The following is a 21,241-nucleotide window of genomic DNA, read 5'->3' on the forward strand; positions in this document are numbered from 1 at the left end:
CACCAAGAGAAAGGAGAAAGACTTCTGCATTCTCTAATCCAAAATTAAAGAGTCTTTTGCAAAGATCAGGATAGCAGATGTTATTGAGACAATTGAGTGATCTGCTACTTGTGCCATTTATGATGAGATGTTGCTGCAAACACCTGATCTGCATAGGCAAGCAGAAGGACCCTCACCAATGATTCCAGTTAGGAAGGTTATTTGCAGAGGTGGCTAAGGAAGAAGAAGATCAAAGAAGGACAGTGCTATCGTCTGCTTTCAGAAAATAGCCCAGAACATTGGTTAGTCCTGGGAAATCCAATTCAGGTTTGGGGAAGAGAGTGAAAGTAGGTATGACTCAGCTGCCTGGGGTTGAGTTCTCAACATCCAGATCCCATGAGCATGGAACAGGCAGATTTCCCACCTCTAGAGAAATTTTCCTTGGGGTCGGCCTTTTGGACTAACTGGTCACCATGTTTTCTGATCTGTTACCAGTGTGGGTCTGTCAGCCACAAATAGGATAATGGCGACCAAAGAGCAAATTGCCCTCGCCGCTCATCAAACAATTGGTTCTGTGTGGAGTGGACTGCTGCCAAGGACCCAGTGACTCAGGGCTTTGTGCAGAGATGGCCAGGGATCCCCCAGCCGTACACATCAGAGCTAATCCAGCTCTGGGGAGGAGTTCTGTGGTACAGGACCTCAAGACTCTGGTGCCAGAAACATGCATTCTTTTAAGTTTCTAAAGAAAAGAGACATTCCTGAGCAAACAGTTCCCTGCTGAGAAACTAACTCTGGCCATATAGAAGATAAACCCTGTGAAAAGGTCAGAAAATGGGAGCAGAGCCCGAGATGTAAGCTTCCTGGGTATAACAAGAGTATAGATTCATACGAAACCACTGGCACAGCTGCTAGTGGGAGGCACAGACCTTGAGCTAGAGGTTTAGAGAAAGCAAGGAGCTACCTAATCACACTTCTCCCCAGTGTTGAGGGCCGTGTGTGTGTGTGTGTGTGTGTGTGTGTGTGTGTGTGTATGTGTGTGTGTGTGTGTGTTTGGAGGTATGCAAATCAATCTCCCTCTGGCCCTCTCAAAAGGTGGCTCTTTCCTGCTACCTATCCCTCTGGGTGGAGGTGGGATGGGTTGCCTTCTTGCTCACTGCTATTTATAAACCATTCTCTCTCCTTTTTCTTAGCTTCACCCCTCACTTTGAATCTAATGTTGTTAGACCATACCACTCACTGCTTTCCAAGTTATTCTCCTCTACCAACCTCCAGATATTTTCTCGAAATTCCTGGAAGACTATTGTTCCCGGTTCTCACCAACACTATTCTGGTCATATATTTTGGTGATTTTGATAACCTTGGGAACAGCCCATTCAATGCTTTGGCCCCTCATTTCTATGGCCTCTTTTTCTCCAGTGATCTTAATTTACTTTGGCACTCCCTCCCTTGGTCATACCATGGAGTTTGCCGGTACCGATATCTGCAGAGCCCCCCATACCCTCAGTTTCAAGCATCCCACTCTTGGATCCCCACCTCTTATCTTTTCAGGGCATTCTTTCCAGCATCCTGCTTTAACAAACCTTAGACCTCCACTGGAACCTTCAATCTCCTCATCCTACTAACTTTACAATGTGCCTTACATCTCACTTGTTCTCCCTTTCCTTAAAACCTATTTTAAGTTTCATGGTCAGTCATTTAATTACTCCCTTGCACTAATCTCTCTTCAACTTCCTAAATCTTCATTTCTTGCTTGAGAGTAACATTTTGGTAAAGGCTCAACCCTGATTAAAATTAATTTTTTCACCTACTTTATGCCTGTAACCATGCAACTGAAGAAAAATGCTCAACCATGCTGACTAGTCTCACTTGAAATTCATAATCATGAATCTCACATGCATTCTTAAGGCCATCTGGCAATTGTACAAGTCTCTGGTTCTACTCTTCTGCACAACTACTTTGGACCTTATCTTCCTTCCTCAGACCTCCAACATCTCTTCCTCTATATTAATTGATTCCTATTTGTATTAGTTATCACTTTCTGTGTAATGAATTACCCCCGAATTTAGCATGTTAAAACGACAAACATTATCTCACATAGTTTCTGGGAACATAGTCTGGTTTGGGGTCTTGTATGAGGTTGCAGTCAAGCTGTTGGCCAAGACAACAGTCTCTGAAGATTTGAATGGGGCTGGAGGATCCACTTTCAAGACCATTCACAGGGCTGTTGGCAGAAGCTTTCAGCGCTTTGTCATGTGGGCCTTTTTACAGGGCTCCTTGTGACATAAATGGCCTCAGAGCAAGTGATCTGAGTGAGAGTGAAAGCAAGAGCAAGAAAAAATGAGAGAGAGAGAGAGAGAGGGAGGGAGGGAGGGAGGGAGGGAGGGAGAAAGAAATAACACAGCATCTTTTACAATCTAATCTCTGGTGTGATATACCATTACTTCTGCCATTATTTTATTGGTTACACAGACCAACACTGTTATAGTGCAAAAGGGGACTAGACAGGGTGTGAATACCAGGAGGTGGAGACCATGAGACACCATCTTGTAGGCTGGCTACAATAATATTTTACAGAGAAAATGGAGCAGTCAGAGGAGAACTTCCATAAGCTCCCATAATAATATTGGGTAATAATTGTATTACCCAATTACCAGTATATAGTCTACTTTCACTGCTATTGTTATAATGAACTTCTCTTCCTGCTATCTAAGGCCAATCCCTCCACTTGTTCACTAGATCCCATTCTCTCTGCCCACCTAAAGACATAGATGCAGACATTCTCCCATCTCTCTCTTGCATTGTGTTTTTTCCTGTCTATTGGACAATTCCCAACAATAAAAAACATGCTGTGATCTTAAAGAAAAGAATCATCCTGTGATCCTATCTTTCCTTGCAGCTACCCATCCCCTATGTCCCTTTATAACCAAACTCATGGAAAAGCTTGTCTAAAATTGCTGTCTCCAATTCCTCCTCCCCTTCTCTTTTAAGTCTACCCCATCAGGCTTTCACTTTCCAACTACTCCAAAAACACTGCTCTTTTAAAAGTCATCAATGACCACATTGTTAACCCAATAGTCAATTCTTAGTCCTTATCCAATTTGAGCTATCAGCAGGATTTAACATGAATGGTCTGTTCTCTTCAATGAAACATTTCCTTTACTTGGCTCTCAAGCTATCACACATTCCTGGTTTTCTTTCTTAGCTTACTAGCTGATCCTTCCGAATCTCTTTGTGTTCTCCTCCCCTTTTCAGCCTCTTTAATGTTGGAATACTCCATGGCTCAGTCCTTGGGCCTCTTTTCTTATGTATGAGTCAGTCCCTTAATGATTTAATTTCATCTCCTGGCTTTAAACCCATAATCTAACAACTCCCAAAGTCGTATTTCTAGACCAGAACTCTCTGCAGATACTTTTATCATACTATCCTCTTGGATGTCAATTAGATAAACAAAACTTAATCTGTCTCAAACTGAATTCCTCATCTTCCTCCCAAACATACTCTGCCCGCCATTTTCCCCATCTTAGTAAATGGCAATGGCAACTCCATCCTCTCAATTGCTCAGGACAAAATCACTAGAATTTTTCTTGACTCCTCTCTCTCTCTCCACACACACACACACACACACACACACACACACACACACAACTATATCCAACTTTCAACAGGTCCCAAAAGTCCTGCCTCCCAAATATATCCAGAATCCAACTACTTCTCGCCATCTCTACCACCACTTCTCTGATCTATGACAATTGTAATCTCCTATTGGGATTATTGGAATAGCTACTTAATTGGCCTACTTTTACTCCTGGCTCATTCAGTCTATTCTCAATACAGCATCCACAGTGATTTTTTAAAAATTTAAGTCATGGTCTAACATTATGGCCTTCCTTTGCTCAAAACTCTCCAGTGATTCCCCATCTCAATGTCTTTCCATGGCTTACAATGCTTTATATGAATGCCCACCCCCTAACTTTTGACTCCTACCCCAACACTCTCTCCATCTCACTCTGTACCAATCACACCAGCCTCCTTGCTGTTTCTCAGCTACTTTGGAGAGATTGTACTTGCTGTTCCCTACCTGAACATTTAACTCTCCTTCGACGATTATAGTAGCTTGTTCCATTAGATCATGGAAGTTTGCATTGGAGCCTCTGCTCAGAAGTACCTCAATGGGGGCACCCGGGTGGCTCTGTTGGTTAAGTGTCTGACTTCCGCTCAGGTCATGATCTCAGGGTCCTGGAATGGAGCCCTGGGCTCCTTGCTCAGCGGAGAGCCTGCTTCTCCCTCTGCTCCTCTCCCCTGCTTGTGTTCCCTTCAAATAAATAAATAAAACAATGAAAAAAAAGTCCTTCAGTGAAGCCTTCTCTAGTCATCCTATTTAAATTCACTTCCTCTCCCTGCAACACTCTTTATCTTCTTTCTCTGCTTACCCTACAATATTCGTCAGCGTCAGACACATTTACTTACTCATGTGTTTATTCGGTTTCTTCTCATTATACTACAAATTCCATGAACAAGGGATATTTGTTTTGTTCACTGCTATATATTTCCAGTGCCCAGAACAGTACTGGTGCATAAAAAACTCTCAATTATATGTTAAATGAATGAATGAATGGATATTTCACAGGAATAATGAAGTGTCCCTGAATTACAGTGCAGTTTGGAGGAGAGAGGGTGACCGCTCGCGAGGCTGCGATGTTCAAATATAAGAATATGTCTTAAATAGCCTTTATGTTACGAGTTGTACACAGGATTGGTATGATTTACCGTTAGCTTAGTTTGTTTCTCGAGGAAGTCCTGCCAGGCCCACCTTTTTCCATCCTTTTCTGCTTCCCTCTGTTGGGACCCCTGTCCCTCCTAGTCAGCGTTCTTCAGCTCAACGTAACCCTTTCCTCAAAGATTTGAGCTGGTCTCGGTGCCGAGAGTACAAGCGCACCAGCAGCTAGCCCCACCTCTGCCCGCCCGCTACCCAGCAGCCGCGCGAACCCATTAGTTCCCGCCCAGTTCCTCGCGCCTTCACAAGTCCCACCCCCTCAGTAGGACACGAAGCGGAAGTGACGTTTTTGAGGTCCCCCGAAGTGCCGCCCCTCACGCTTCCCCAGCCCCGGGGAGGGGGACGCAAGACCGGAAGGGGCGGATACAAGGCCCCCGAAGGGTGGGGTGGGGCGGGGCCGGGCGGCCCTTCCCCAAGTGGCGGTTTACTGGAGGCGGTTACCTTAGTACCCGGAATAGTTTGAGTCTGTGGCGAGCGACACACCGGTACTGGGTCGGTGCTATCTCAGTAGGAGTGGGACCCCCTGAAGCCTCAGAAACAAGCTTTTATCTGGCCCGGGACTCCCCGGCGTTCAGCGCTTCCCCCCATAACCGGATACCGGTTATTTGGACTCTGCCTCTGGCTCAGGTTCCCACCCCACCCTACCAGCCCCCTTTCCTTCTGGCTGCTGCGGTCGTTCCTCCCTTTTCTCGCGGTGCCACTGGTGGGCACAGCCTTCGTTCTCTCAGTAGACCCCTTTCTCACTCCCGTCTCATCCCCATTCTTTCCAAAAGGCAGTGTTTATACTTTTCCTTTTTATTTCTTCCCACTTCTCTTCCCTTCTTTCCTCTTTCCTTCCTTCTCCAGAATTCTCATTCTTCTACTGCCTGCCAGGCTACTGCCTCCTCCAAGGCTTCTCTCCTTTTCTGGAGCCTGTGCTCATGGCTTAGGAGGTTGAGCTTTTAGCGCAGTCGTTTGAAAATTTTAAGCTTCTCCTTTCTCCTACCCAGGAGTCACAGATGCCAGGAAGTATGGCCCCCCTCAAGAAGCCTCGAAATACCACAAGGGTGCCTCTGGCTTTAAACCCCCTGAAGAGCAAGGACGTGTTGGCAGTGCTGGCTGAGAGGAACCAGGCTATAATGCCAGTTGGGGCATGGGTGGAACCTGCCTTGCCAGATAGTTCGGAAGTCCCAGCATATGTGAGTGTCAGTTTGTTGCAAATGTAGTGGGGTTCCTCCCCCATTTTTGTTTTTTCTTTCTTTCTCCCCCCCACCCCCCATATTAGCCTTCTCTAATCTCTGGTACCTAGTTAAGATCAACAGTCCTTTCTGGAGATGTCCTTTCTCTTCTGTTATAAATAGGTATGTTCTTGAATTAGGATTGTAGAACAAACATGTATTTGCCAAAACTGTTTATTTCCCAGACTCCTGACTGCTTGCTATACACAAGACATAGGCACTGTCAGCATCTTGCAGGCACCCTGTAAGGTAGTAGGGATGACAGTTGCCACACTTAATGTAACATTAATTGATTGCTTAAAGTTAATAAGTGTGTAGTAGAGATTCAGTAAGATTCAGACACAGAAAATAAGGAAAGAACAGATTTAATTCTGACTGTGATTCTAAGAAAGTTTAACTATAAATTTCATGAGGACAGGGAACTTTACTTTTTGTTCATTCCTTTCCTGTCATATAGTAAGTCTTAAGGAAATATTCAATGAATAAATGTGGAAATATAGTGTACGTTAGTCCTTAAAAAATGGAAATGTTGTAGGTACAGATAATAGGGAACAACATTTCAGATGAAGGGAAACTTTTGCAAAGTTTACACGTGTGCCTGTTTACATAATAACTCGTATGTGCAGATTGACACAGGAGGACAGTTTTGTAAGAATATTTTTGATAGTCTTTCACTAAACTGTGCCCCTTAGCTATTTGTTGGAATTTTATTGTGGCATTTACCACATTATAGTAAGTTGTTTACATATCTACTCTTCCTGATGGAGTGTGAGCTTCCAAAACTCAGGAAAAAAATCTTATTACCATGCCCCCAACTTTATCTTAATGCCTAATAAATGGAATGCACAAATTATGTGAAGGTCTTCTGAATGTATCAACAAAATGCTGAACATAAGATAAAAATATGAGTGGTCCTTGATCTCAGAGAAGAAATGAGACATGTTTAAAGTAAATCTTAACAAAACAATGTCATATATTCATTCATTTTATTTTTTCTATGTATGTGCATACATATTCATTTATTTCTCTTCTGCCTATTACCAGAAAGGATTTTTTTTTTTAAAGATTTTATTTATTTATTTGGCAGAGAGAGAGACAGCCAGAGAGAGGGAACACAAGCAGGGGGAGTGGGAGAGGAAGAAGCAGGCTCCCAGCGGAGGAGCCTGATGCGGGGTTCCATCCGAGAACACCGGGATCACGCCCTGAGCCAAAGGCAGACGCTTAACGACTGAGCCACCCAGGTGCCCCACCAGAAAGGATTTTAAGAATCTAAGTAGTATATGATTAAATGGTAGGACTATAATACTTAAAGAAGAAAGATAGGAATTTGAGTTGATGTGATACAGGCAAGTTTAATGAAGAATTTAGAGAAGGAGGATGATTCTCTCAAGAAGAGTGGGGAGAGTGGGAAGTGAGCAAGGTGTATCAGGATTCTTTTTTTTTTTTTTTTTTAAAGATTTTATTTATTTATTCAACAGAGATAGAGACAGCCAGCGAGAGAGGGAACACAAGCAGGGGGAGTGGGAGAGGGAGAAGCAGGCTCCCAGCAGAGGAGCCTGATGTGGGGCTCGATCCCATAACGCCGGGATCACGCCCTGAGCCGAAGGCAGACGCTTAACCGCTGTGCCACCCAGGTGCCCCTGGATTCTAAGAGTAGATTAGATTGATTGGAGTGGGAAGCTTAGTAGGGGGGTGGTTGATAAGATTGTAGAAAAAGGAGCTGTAGGGAGCCACAGGAAATTTTGGATAAGGGATTGACGTCATTCATTGTTTAATATTTACAGATGAATTTCATAATAAAACAGTGTTCTGACTAGGTTAATTGCTTCAAATTTTTTTTTGAGGTGAGGGATAGATTGGCTCCTGGGGGACAAATTAGGATGCAATCGTAACAATTTAGCCATGAAGTATGGCATCAAGACTTGCTTAATGATAAGGAATAAAAAGGGAAAGCCTTGAAAAAGGGTAGTTGAAGTAGGAATGAAGAGGGATAAATGTCTTACATTTATCCCAGAAGAATCAGTAAGATTTGGTACAAAGGTATTTTGGTATTTAAGTTAGTGACACCTCTTTTTCATTGCTGAAATTATGACATCTTTGTAATGTAGCATCAAAATGCCTGAAAACCACCAAAACTTTCTCTTTCTGTGTTAAAGAGAATTGAATCTCATGTTCCCAAACATTAAATCAAAATACTCGTCTTGGAAAGAATATAAACATGTCTCCTTTCCCTCATTTAAAAAATTCTGATCAGTACCAGTCAAAGGCAATTTGATCAAGCATCTCATAGAACTCTTTACCGATTTAGCATATATTGTCTGGGGAATCCACCCTTATTAACAGATGCAGCTCTTGTCAGCTCAGAATAAATGCTGAACAGTTACTTCTAAAGCGTGATAGACATAATATCATGCTTATTCTAAAGGGAAACTCCTAATCATTTTTGTCCCTAAAGTTTCAAGGAGCCGTCAAGAATACGTAGCTTCAGACCTCCCTCCCCTTCCATTAATTAAATTAGCATCAAAAGACACTGCTGTTCTATCAGCATTTATGGCTGTTGCGTTATTTTATAATTTATCTGGTTATCTCTTGTTGTATAACAAACCTGGATCTTAGTGGCATAAAGCAAAAGATACTGTGTATCAGGATTTCAAGCCCGGCACAGTGGGGATGGGTTGTCTGCAACATGGTGTCTGAAACTTCAGTTGGGACAGCTAAAATAGCTGGAGATATCTGAGACAAGTTTACTGGGTTCTGCTTGTTAGTTGGATTTCTTAGTTCTTCATCTGGCATCTACTTGGCTGTAAGTCCAAATTGGCTTTCTCACTCACTTATCTGGCACTTGGGCTGGGATGACTAGAAAGGCTAGGGGCTTACTGGATGCTTTCTCTTTCCACATGACCTCTCTACTTGGCTAGCTTGGGCTTCCTCTCAGCATGGTAATCTTAGGGTAGAATTCTTACATGGTGGCTGGTTTCCCCTAGGGTGAGCACTCCAAGAGCTATAGGTGGAAGTTGCTTTGTGACCTTGCTGAAAAAGTCATGGAGCCAATGCTTCTTCCTTGTTCTGTTGGATATACAGAGCCAGACTACATTCAGTGTGGGAGATGTCTACACAAAAGCATAAGTACTGGGAGGATTGATTCACTGTGGGGAGAAAGGAAGATCATCTTTGGAGACTACTGTGTAATCTAAGTATCAGTTTCATCATATGTGAATTATCCAAAGATATTCCTTGGTTGTTGTGAGAAACACTTCATTCTATATTGCCCCCTTGGATAGTCTTTAGGGTTCAAAAGTCTATGAGGAATTAGTTGTACAATTGAAACAGTATTTATTTTTGCTTAACCCAGTATTTCTCAAATTTATTTGACTCTGGGAATCTGCTAACATTCCAGAACGTGGGACAATGTTTTTGGGTTTTGGTGGCCTTACACAATGGTGTTTGCTAAGAAAAATATGTTTCTAAAATATGGTACACTCTTATCTTTGGTTTACAGTTGAGATTCAGTTTGGAATCCATCATATACTTCAATAAGATGTTTGATAATCTCAGCGTGGGGGTAAAAGAGGGGGCAGACAGATAATGGAAATAAAAGAAGCAAGATGGCTTTAATCTTCTGGGACTTGAGTTAATTTCGGTCAGTTGTTCAGGTTTTACTACCTGTATCTCTCCTTTGGAATTATTTTACCTGATTGTTCTTTGATATTTGTTTTGTACACTCTACTCCTATGGTATATACTTGTATAGAATATGGGGTAGATTTCTTGGAAAATTTAGTTTAATTTAATTTTTTAAAAAAGATTTTATTTATTTGACAGAGAGAGACAGCCAGCGAGAGAGGGAACACAAGCAGGGGGAGTGGGAGAGGAAGAAGCAAGCTCATAGTGGAAGAGCCTGATGTGGGGCTCCACCCCATAACGCCGGGATCACGCCCTGAGCCGAAGGCAGACGCTTAACGACTGAGCCACCCAGGCACCCCGGAAAATTTAATTTTAATTGGAATTTAAGTTCATTTGATTTTGAGAGTTAATGACTGCCTATGAAATATTTGGGCACCTTCTGAGCTAGAATTTGAAATCACTGTGTTAGAAGAAGGGCTCAATAGGAGTATGATTTTATTTAATTTGAAGATTCCTTTTGAAAGAGAAACATAGTCGAGAGAAAAGCGGTACAGTATAGGGCATACGTATTGGAGTCAGAGAAACTTCTAGTTCTGCTACTTGCCGGCCATAGGATCTTGGGCTACTACTAAAGATTAATCTTTCTGAGCCCCAGTTTTCTCATCATTCTATATGAGATAAGAATACCTTCTATTGGAGGTAGTGTTGGGGATTCAGTGATATAATGTAGTTAAAGTGCTTGTCTTGTAGCAGATCTTCAATAATGGTAACTGCTTTTAATTATGATGCCTATGGTTGTTATTCAAAGCACTCAGAGGAAGTGAATACTGATCAGGGACTCAAATGGAATAAAATATTCTAGATTGCTTAGAATACGTTTTGGAATGGAGCATTACATAAATACTGAGTACCTTTATGTTCAAGGCTCTGTATTATATACTGTAGGGGAAACAAAGGAGAATTAAATATATTTCCTGTCCTCAGAGTGTACCTAATCTAATGGGGGATTTTGAGAAATGTTGCTCTCAATTAATTTTAATAAGAATGAGAGGTAGTATAGCATAGGAGAGCTCAGAAGAAGAAGGGATTGTAGAAGGTCCTAGGTAAGTGGGTATCAGATGGTCTTAAAGAATGAGTAGGCCTTTACCTTACTAGATAGAGAAGACGGGAAGGGCATGCTAGGTTAAAAATGGAGTGTAAATCTGAGCGTGAAGGCATTTTGTAATAGGACATATTTAGTGAGTGGTGAGCAAAAGGACATACTTAGTGAGTGGTGAACAATTTTAGAAAATGTGTGACATAAGATAAGTTTGAGTTCGTTCATGAAGAGTTAATGAGGGTCGCCTGGGTGGCTCAGTCGTTAAGCGTCTGCCTTCAGCTCAGGGCGTGATCCTGGCGTTCTGGGATCGAGCCCCACATCAGGCTCCTCCGCTAGGAGCCTGCTTCTTCCTCTCCCACTCCCCCTGCTTGTGTTCCCTCTCTCGCTGGCTGTCTCTCTCTGTCAAATAAATAAATAAAATCTTAAAAAAAAAAAAAGAATTAATGAAGACAATTTTAAATCAGTTCAATGAAAAATTAAGATTTGATTTGAGTGTTCACAAATTTTACTTTTTAATTGTGATTTGGTTTTGGTACTTACCAGCTATGTCTAGATTATCAGCTCTGAACTCCTGTGATTTCCTTACTCTGCTGGGAAATCTGGATTAAAGAACTGAATTATTTTGTCGGGATTTTATCTTGACTGATTTGTGCTTACAACCAAGCCCTAGTGGGCAAAAACTGCTGACATTTAAGTTTATTTTCTATCTTTCATCTTTCAAGACTTCAGCATATATGATTGAAGAAGAACTAAAGGAACAGCTAAGAAAAAAACAAGAAGCTCTGAAGCATTTTCAGAGACAAGTCAAACACCGAGTAAATCAGCAAATCAGGCTGAGAAAAAAGCAGCAGTTTCAGAGATCTTACGAAGCAGTAAGTTCAAAAGTGAACCTGAGTAAAGATTCAATGGAAAGTGTGTGTTATGAGATAAGCTATTAGGCAGTAACAGAATCTAACTTTCTTTGGATTCCATGCTTTGTATAATTGCTAGGGAGGGCAATAGATTTGTATGTAGAGAAACCGCGTTTTATCTTTGTGTTGTTCTGACTCACAAGAATTTTTTTTTGCTTTCACCAATAGTTAAAAACAATGTCAGAATTTTGGATTTGGGTTTGAATTTTGGCTTTGCTGCTTGCTAGCTATGTGGGTTTATTACTTATCCTCTGTGGACTGTAGTTTTTTCATCTATAAAATGGGGCTATGATACTTGTCTCACAGTGTTGTTATGAGAATTAGATAAGTAAATTATTAGCACTTAGTAGGTACCTGGTAAATGTTAGTTTCTTTGCCTGCTAAAGCTTTCCCCTTTCTACCCCTGACCCTGATTTAAAATCTTTGGGGCTACTTATAGACATTATTTGATTGTAATGGCTTGGAGTGGAACCTCACTAGAAGAATCTCACTCTTTCTTCCTTTATGTAGGCAGAAAAAGAAGGCTCTATAGCCATGCAGTCTTCAGATCCAGCACATTTAACTCCTAAAAGAACAAGTGTTTTTCCAAACAACTTGAATGCTGCTATTGGAAGTGCTAGGTTACCTCCTTCTCAGATGCTTGGGGATGGAGTGGATGATAGAGAGAATCAGAATGAATTATTCCAACAACAAGCCCAGGCTGTAAGTACATATTCATTTTATGTCTATGATTTTTTTTAGATATAGGACATATCTAAGATAAGAAGTAGAGATTAGGAGGTATTACATCCAACTTCACTTTTAATTACCTTTTTTTTTTTTTTACCTTTGTAAAGTGGTGAATGGTGAAATGATGTTTATTTTTTTATACATATTTTAAATTTATTTATTTTCGGTAAGACAGTTTAGAATCATCTAGAGGAAGGTGCCAAAGTGTAAGAGTCACACCTTATGAGAAAGAGCTTTAGGGTCAAAGAACAGAGGTGTTTTTTTCCCCCCCAATTATACTGGAATTGTGTTATGGGTAAATTATTCTGTTTGTAGCACATAAACAGAATTGATTCCTAACTTCTGTTTCAAATAGGTACAGTACATATATGGGACATTTCATTCATTATTTTTGTCTCTTTTTCCTCTTTTCTGTCCTTTAATCTGATTATCATAATAAATAGATCTATAGGTCAAGTAATAATATAGTAAACTCTCAACATAATCAGAATTTTTAAATGTAACATATCTAGTAATTGATTTTACATGTCTGTTATTTATTTATTTATTTATTAAAGATTTATTTATTTACTTTAGAGAGAGAGCGCTAGGGGATGGCAGAGGGAGAGGGAGAGAGAGAATCTCAACCAGACTCTGTGCCGAGCACGGAGCCTGATGTGAGGCTAGATCTCATGACCTTGAGATGGTGACCTGAGCCGAAACCAAGAGTTAGACACTTAACTGACTGAGCCACCCAGGCACCCCTTACATATCTGTTATCATATCTGTTATTTCATCCACTCAAATCACTTGACACCATGCATTCAACTCTCCTTGGTATACCTGAGCTTTTTGTCTGGTTAATACCATATTCTTCAACTCTGCTATGGGAATTATACTTCATCTTATTTAAAATGTATTTCTAGGGATAGTGAGAGGAAAGCAAAAATGTAGATGATGATTAATGGGGGTGCCTGGGTGGCTCAGTTGGTTGAGTGCCGGACTATTGGTTTTAGCTCAGGTCATGATCTCATTGGTTGTGGGATCAAGCTCCATGTGGGGTTCTGGGCTCAGGGGGGAGTTTGCTTGAAAATTCTCTCTCTGCCCCTTCCCCCACTCAGGCTCTCTCTCTCTCTTTCTCTTTAAAATAAATAAATAAATCTTTAAAGAAAAAAGAAAATGATGATTATGTGAAAATAAAAGTTTCATAACTGTTCATGTGCTCGGTCATAAGTATGAAGCAAATCCGATTGTGTTGTTAGTATCAATACAGAAAAGCTTTATAAGCACATGTTATATTGAAATACTTAAAAGAATTTTTTTCTCTTTGCCCCAAACTGTGACTTTCTTGCCATTGCTTGATTTGTAGTAATCATTTTATAAATCATTTTTGTTTTCCTTTTTAAGATTGTGAACAATTTGTTGAGCAAATATTTATTGAGCCAGACACTGCATAAAGTATAAGGGATAGGACATTGGTAAAGACAGACACAGTTGTTGCCTTCATGGTGCTTGTAGCTATAGCCTCATTCAGTGAGGATTTTACTTCATCTATATAATACATAAGTAGAACACATCAGTTCACAGATATTTGAATATACTGTGTTTGTTAAACATTGTAGGGATACCAATGAAATGTGAAATAGGACCCTTCGTGGGTTTATATATCCAAGTAGAGATATAAAGCTAACAGACCCCAATCTATTAAATAATAATATGGAGACATTTGCTGTATTTGATGAAAAGTTGTGCTATGGGATTTCAAAAATTTTAAAATACAAGGAAATATTTGTGGGAGAATTCCTGGAAGAGGTGGAATTGAGCTGTATATTTTGAATTGATAAGGTGAATTGCTAAATTCAACAGAATTTTGAGATAAGAGGAACAGTGGAAAGTCTAGAATATGTAATGAGCTTGCTATATTTGGGAATAAGTGCTGGAACCGTTCTAATTGATAGTTTACAGAGGAGAATAATAGAACATGAGGTTAGATAAGTAGGAGGAAATCAGGTTATGAAAAGCCTGAAATGTTACAAAATCTTAAAAAGTTTTTATACCCTGTTTTTTTTCCTTAAAAGATGAACTACTGAAGAATGTTCAGTGACCTAAACTACTTTACGCCTACAAATTTTTGCCCCTACTACACCGTGACAATACATGCTTTTTAATTTTACTGTTTCTGTTGCAGTTTTTATCCACTAGATGTCACTAAGAACTAGACAGTGAGACATTGTTCGAGCACTAACTTGGTTTATCTAGAAGTGGTTGAGCAAATGGTGAATGCAATTCACTTTCTGAGTGTTCGTGGACTTTTAAATTTTCTTGTGTCTTGGAGTGATAGAAACATAGACTCCTGGAGTTGGGGGGTTTTACATGTTCATCTGACAAGGATGAAATGACTTGACATCTGGGGTATACTTCAAAATAACGCAACAGTGAGGTGAAGTAGGACATTATAGATAAAACAAGATTGGCCAGGAATTGATAATGTTAAAACTGGTTGATGTGTATGTGGTGTGTATTATAGCTTCTGTCTGCTTCTTTGTATGTTTGAAGTTTCCAATATGTTTGAATGTGTTTACATTTTTAATTAAATGTTGGAAAAGAAAAGACATTATCTAGTCTAACCTTTCTTTCTCTTAGGAATTCTTTTTATAATGTGTCCTGTATAAATGGCCATCTAGTTTCTGCTAGAACACTGCTACTGCTGAGCAACTGACTACTTTTTAGACTATTTCATTTTTAGAAGTCTTGAAGTTATAAGTACTTTTTCAATATATTGAGTCAAATTCTTTTTCCTATAATTTTTACCCATTGGGCCTAGTTTTGTACTCTCAAGTAATAGAAAATAAAACACCATGGTCATCTCTAAGATACTTCAAGTATTTGATTATGACTATCATTTTTATCTTTTGATTCTTAAATTCCAAATGCTTTCTGTCATTATATTCTGGGTTGATTTCTTCTGAATGTTATTTAGTTTTTCAGTGCTTTTTTCAAATATGACCCTCAAAACTGAACACAGCACTGTACCCCAAATGTGACTTTGCTAGGACCTCTCTTATTCTGCACCCCCACCCCATTCTCCACTTTTATAATACTTGGTATTACCTACTTGTTCTGAAATAGATTAAGATTGGGTACCTAAAGTTAGGAACTATAATCGTAAAACCCGAAGAAATTTCAAGTGTTCCCATAAAATAGAACTAGCCTAACCCCCTGCTTTTTGTTAAGCCTGATATTTATCTCTAGGGATTGAGTTTCTGTTGTGTCCCTTGATAGCTTCATTTTGGTGGGGAATTGAAGAACAACTGATCATTGTTTCTCACCATGTAATAACTTTTTATTTATACACTGTTAAGCTTACCACTATTTTTTAACATGGTATATCTCAGCTTTTAATTTGTTTCTCACTGAATCTTTTATTATCTTATTTTTTACTTTTATTCTCTTATTTTTTACTTTTATTCTCTGTTTATAATGAAGGTTTTCCAAGTTTTTCAACCCTGGAAATAACAATTCATTTTTGCAATGAAGAAAGGTTTAAACAATGTGAAATAACCTGATAAGTTTTCTGTAATCTATCACTGAAAAACTAGTTTTTGAGTTGGACTCTTTGGCTGCAAGAATTCATTTTATTTTAAGAATACGCATGGGATAGTAAAGATAGAATCAGAAACTCACACAAATCTAAACTCCCTTAAGGAGTGTGTGCCTGGACAGTTTTTCTAGATCTGAGGTAGCTCCACTGATCGCACAGCACAGGACCTTTGATCTTCCCACTAATATTTAATCACTAACTTGATTGATTTGGTGGCCCTCATAGGGTGACCCACCTTTCCCCATTGTCTGAGAACATGAGACTTTCAGTGCTAAACCTGGACAGTTCCAGGCAAAGTGGGAGAGTTGGTTGCCCTATCTCTACGCATGCTTCTCCCTTATTTGCTTAATTTTCTACTAACTCGTATTCTCATCATCACAGCTCTGAAACTTTGGCATACGTAGGCTCCTTTAGCCTCTTTTCTCCAGCTTTGGACCTTTTAGGTTCAGCTTCTGTCTCTGACTTTTCATACTTTCTAGTTCATTATGTAAGATAAGGAATCTTCATTGGCCCAGCCTGCCTTTTCGTGGAAGATCTAGGTTATTGGCAAGCCTATAGCTTGGAATGCTCACCTAATAATAATTTGATTTGTAACATCTCCCTGTTTTCTATGTTTTTGTTTAATGCTTATTGACATTGACTTTGGTCCTTGTATTAGTTTCCTGGGGCTGCTGTAACAAATTACCTTAAACTTAGTGGCTTGAAAAATTTCTTCTCTCGAAGTTCTGGAGGCCAGAAGTCCAAAACCAGTTTCACTGAGCCGAAATCAAGGTGTCAGCAGGGCCCCTTCCACAGGTTCTAGGAGAAAATTTGTTCCTTGACTCTTCCAGTGTTTGGTGTCTGCTGGCATTCCTTTGCTTGTGGCTACATCATACCAGCCCCTGCTTCTGTCTCTACATCACCTTCTCTTCTTCTTTATGCCAAATCTTCCTCTACCTCTCTCTCATAAGAACAGTTGGGATGACATTTAGGGCCCATGTGGATAATCCAAGATTATCTCCTCATCTCAAGAGCCTTAGCTTAATAATATCTGCAAAGGCCCTTTTTCCTTTAGGGAAACATTTACAGTTTTCAGGGATTAGGACCTGGTGTCTTTGGGTGTCCATTATTTAGCCTGTTACAGTCCTCATAGCTGGTCCTTGAAAGGGCCTTCAGGTTGAGGTTTGATGAAGAACCATGGTAATGATAGAGAAATGGAAAGACTATAATGTATATTCCAACTGCTGGACCAGTTGAAATATCCTGCTTAAGGGACTAAAATAAATCTGTGACTCTAATAGAGGTTTGAAGTTGATGGGTGATGAACATTATGTATCCTTATTTCATATCTGTTACAACGGGTATTTTGAATCCTTGGTCACATTGTGCAGGGCAATAACATTTACCATACTTGGTAATGAGTAAAAGCAGGCATATGTGTGGCTCTGTATTTTTCATAACCTCAACTACACATGTATCTCTTTTTGCAATGTGATTATCTCTATCTTGACCCATTTAGCCACTCTGCTAACCAAATTTAGAGGTCCTCCTCTTAGCAGAATAAAGAGTGATATTTCAGGCTGATTTCTCTGGCTGGAGGTATAGGCCTTTAAAAGCAAGGACAAAACAGAGGTGATGTACTGTAAGGAAACTGCTAGTAGTGAGAGTGTTTTTATCCCTAGCTCACTATTAGTAAAAATCAAGGTGTTGTTATTTATATCTGTAAATCGTAGTCATGAATTGCCTTCAAGGAAGAATTGATACCATTATACTTTTACTGGATGGGTTAGAACTGGTCCTGGTTTTGCCATAATTTTATTGAGTAGTTTAGGAATTTACTTTTCTTCTACATGATGTAGGGCTCAGCCTAAAAAATGGTACTTTGTTCATTTCTGTATTTTCTTTAAGGGCAGATTTGTGAAAAATAAAATAGTCTGTGCTTCTCTGAAAACAAAATCAACATAGGTGCTTAATGAAATTACTAGGTAGGTATAGGGAATGAACACAAAGTCAGTGCATTTAATATTAATACTTATTATCAGCTGTTACTTAGAGTATTTGAAACAAATGGGTTGAGATGTTTGAGTTTGTGTTCTGAGTTAACTTAGAAAAGCTTCCTGGAAGAATGGAGATTTTAGAAAAGACTGAATAGCTACAGTCTTCAAATGTTAGGGGTGAAGAAGGGATTCTTGTAGATAGGAAACAAGAATTTTAGAGGGACTAGGAATGGAATCTTCTAGCAAGGAGTCATGAAAGTGATTAGGCATGCAAGGACTGGTTGAAGAAAGAACTCCTTATTGAGAAGATGAATGGAGGGTAAGGGATGTATCTGCTCAATCATTTCTAAGTTTATTAATTCAGACTTTTAGGTTCTGATATTTTTGTGTACATTATTAATACAAAGCATATGTTGTTAAAAAAACAATTTGAATAACAGCACTTAAATCAAGTTATGGAATACAGCATATTAGAATAATGAAAATCATGTAAAAATACTATCAGCGGACCAAAGTCTCCTTTGCAGGTAATCCTCTTGTCTGAGGTCTGGCATTTTTTAATAATAGGGGCCTGTTTTCCTGTTGGAACACTTAGTGAATTTGGTATTAAAACTTTAGCCTGTTTTTGTTTGCTCTTTTTTCTCTTTCCCTGGCAGCTTAGTCAAACCATGAAACAGGCCCGTCACCGGCTGGCATCCTTTAAGACTGTGAATAAAAAAAATGTGTCAGTGTTTCCAGATGGTAGAAGGAAAACCTTTCCCCCGCAAGAGGTAAATTAATTTCTAATACATTGTTTTAAAAAGTACAGATAAAGATTTATTTACATCTCAACATTATTTAGAACTGTAAAAATAATTGGAAATAACCTGAAATATCCAATAGTAGGGAATGGTTAAAAAATTATGGTGTATCCACATATAGCCATTCTAAAAATTATCATGCTTTCAGAGAATATATGAAGACAACGCAAGGTGTGATACAAAGTTAAGTGAAAAAAGTAGGATACAAGATTATATACATTATATTCTCAATTTAAAAAAGTTTATTCAGCCAACATTTACGGAATGTGTATAATTGCCAGGCATTGTTCTAGAAGCAGGACTTAGAGTAGAGAAAAGATAGACAAAGATCCTTCGAGGAGCTTCTGTGCTAGTAAGGAAGCAAATAGTAAACATGCAAATAAATGTAGAATATAATTTTAAGCAATAATTGCTATAAAAAAAATAAAGCAAAATAAAGAGATGGGGAGGGAATGCTGTATACAGAGACAAAAGCCTGGAAACAAATGGACCAAGAGGTTAATACTGATTATTTCTGGGGCACATGGGTGGCTCAGCCATTAAGCATCTGCCTTCGGTTCAGGTCATGATCCCAGGGTCCTGTATCAAGCTTTGCATCGGGCTTCCTGCTCTGCTGGGAGCCTGCTTCTTCCTCTCCCACTCCCCCTGCTTGTGTTCCCTCTCTCACTGGCTGTCTCTCTCTCTGTCAAATAAATAAATAAAATCTTTAAAAAAAAATACTGATTATTTCTGGTTAGTATTATTACAGGTGATTTTTATTTTCTTCTCTCAGTTTTCTCTATTTTAAAATTTTTCCATAGTGCACATATTTTACTTTTCAGTCAGGAAAAAAAAATCAATACTGTTATTTTTTAAAAAGGAAGAAATTCTTTTAACTCAAAATACAAGGTTAGAGTGAGTAATTAGAACCTAAATGTGGAGCTAGACTTAAAAGGATATTTAAGGCGATACTTCTAAAATGACATCATTTTGTACCTGTTTATTTCAGTGTTCACAAATTTGGATGCTAAAGACAAATGTGTATTTTCTTGTGTTTACTCATTTTGGCATTAATTTCAAGTTTTGGTAGGCAGCATCTAGTAAAACAGACAGTTTCATCTTTTTTACTCTATTTTTTTTTTTTTGGCCATCATCATCATCATCACCTCTGTCCCTTATTAGTGCTTTCTTAGTTTTGCTTCCTAGATTATATATATATTATAGTTTTTGTATTTTTTTCCTCAAGTATCTCAGCACAACCATCAAAAACATTTGTTTCTTATATGTTTGCAGTTTGTAGAGTATTAACCTATAATGTTTTCCTCTTCAGTGATAATTAAGACATTTATAGTTAAATATAAAACACAAGTGGGCATGGGTGTGTGTCACATACAGCATTTTGTCCCAGATGCATTCAGTATGGGTACCTTTTTCTAGCATTGCCTTGTTATGACTCTCAAGATAGAGTTTCTTTTTTACCTAAATTCTTCTCACTGGCTTGGTTTTTTTGACAATTTTTATACCTATGGATTTGACAACTACAGTTTGTGACATTAGACTGACTCTAGAGTCCTGTTAGAATGAAGTGATTGGACACATTCTAGTAAACCAGAAAAAAACGGTTAACAGATCCTGGAGACTCATATTTTATTTTGTGTGGAACATGTTCAAACCTTTCAATTGATGTTTTTCCAGAAAAAGTACTGTTTACAGGTCTGACTGAAATAATCATTCAGTAGAAGGGAGAAGGATTAAGTCTGAGATAACATCCTGTATAAACCAGATTGATACATCAAAGATGCCATTTAAATGTAATTCATTATGATGATGATGATGAATTCAGACTGCTGCTTCTAAAGAATGCATGTGTATTTTTCAGCTAAAACACTGGAAACATCTATTCCACAGAAATGAGAATGATGAAGAAATTAGTGAAATTTTTCATATTTCTTATATCAAGTATGTGGTCTTTCCCTCAAATCTGAACAGTTTTCTACCCTCTCAGTTGTGTGAAGTGGAAATCTGCCGGTCAGAAAGGACACAATCTATAACCCAGTTGAACTCTGGTTTCATTTCCTTGTTAGACTTACTTTTAGTGATCTTAGAATCTGTCTGGTTGTTATTGTTATTCCAGATGTAGAGATACAAATAGAAGATATACTTGCTTGCACACTGTCAGGTCACCAAGATCAAATCATAAGGCTCCTCAAATTGATCCTGGCTGGGATAGGGACAAATTGTCATTTATAAAGTTAATATATTCTCCTACCAGCCTGTTTCACTCCATGTTTGATGTGTGTTTTGTTCATAAATCTGAGTAGAACTCACCACTTGTTTTTCTTTATTCTGTATTAACCACCCTAATCTGTTAAAGTCATTCCAGATCTTTCACAAAAACTCAATTTAGTATCATGAGCATATTGCTTTCTCTAGACCATTTATATTTGTATTAATTTTTTTTTCAGAAAGCGCTTTGTAGGAAACCATCATCCCTCAAAATAAATACAAGAACAAGAGGACAGTTGACCTTTAAGGTCCATCAAGGTCTCTGGTCTTTTAACTACTTTGCATTAC

General features: G+C 38.9%; 1 protein-coding gene across 15 annotated transcripts in view; it reads left to right on the forward strand.

Annotated features, from left to right (window-relative positions):
* The first annotated feature begins 5,116 nt into the window (after window positions 1-5,116).
* Window positions 5,117-21,241, forward strand: part of CCDC15 (coiled-coil domain containing 15) — an 84,491-nt gene continuing 68,366 nt past the window's right edge. For 6 of the 15 annotated variants that reach the window (XM_057316648.1, XM_057316654.1, XM_057316657.1 and 3 more), the window contains exons 1-5: window positions 5,140-5,380; window positions 5,743-5,931; window positions 11,415-11,564; window positions 12,114-12,305; window positions 18,545-18,658. In XM_057316648.1, coding sequence (XP_057172631.1) covers window positions 5,752-5,931; window positions 11,415-11,564; window positions 12,114-12,305; window positions 18,545-18,658 — 636 coding nt within the window. In that variant the 5' untranslated portion in view covers window positions 5,140-5,380; window positions 5,743-5,751. The other 9 variants (XM_057316646.1, XM_057316650.1, XM_057316647.1 and 6 more) reach the window with 7 other exon arrangements.

Source organism: Ursus arctos, unplaced genomic scaffold, assembly GCF_023065955.2.
Source record: "Ursus arctos isolate Adak ecotype North America unplaced genomic scaffold, UrsArc2.0 scaffold_22, whole genome shotgun sequence".
In the NCBI taxonomy this organism is placed as follows: Eukaryota; Metazoa; Chordata; class Mammalia; order Carnivora; family Ursidae; genus Ursus; species Ursus arctos.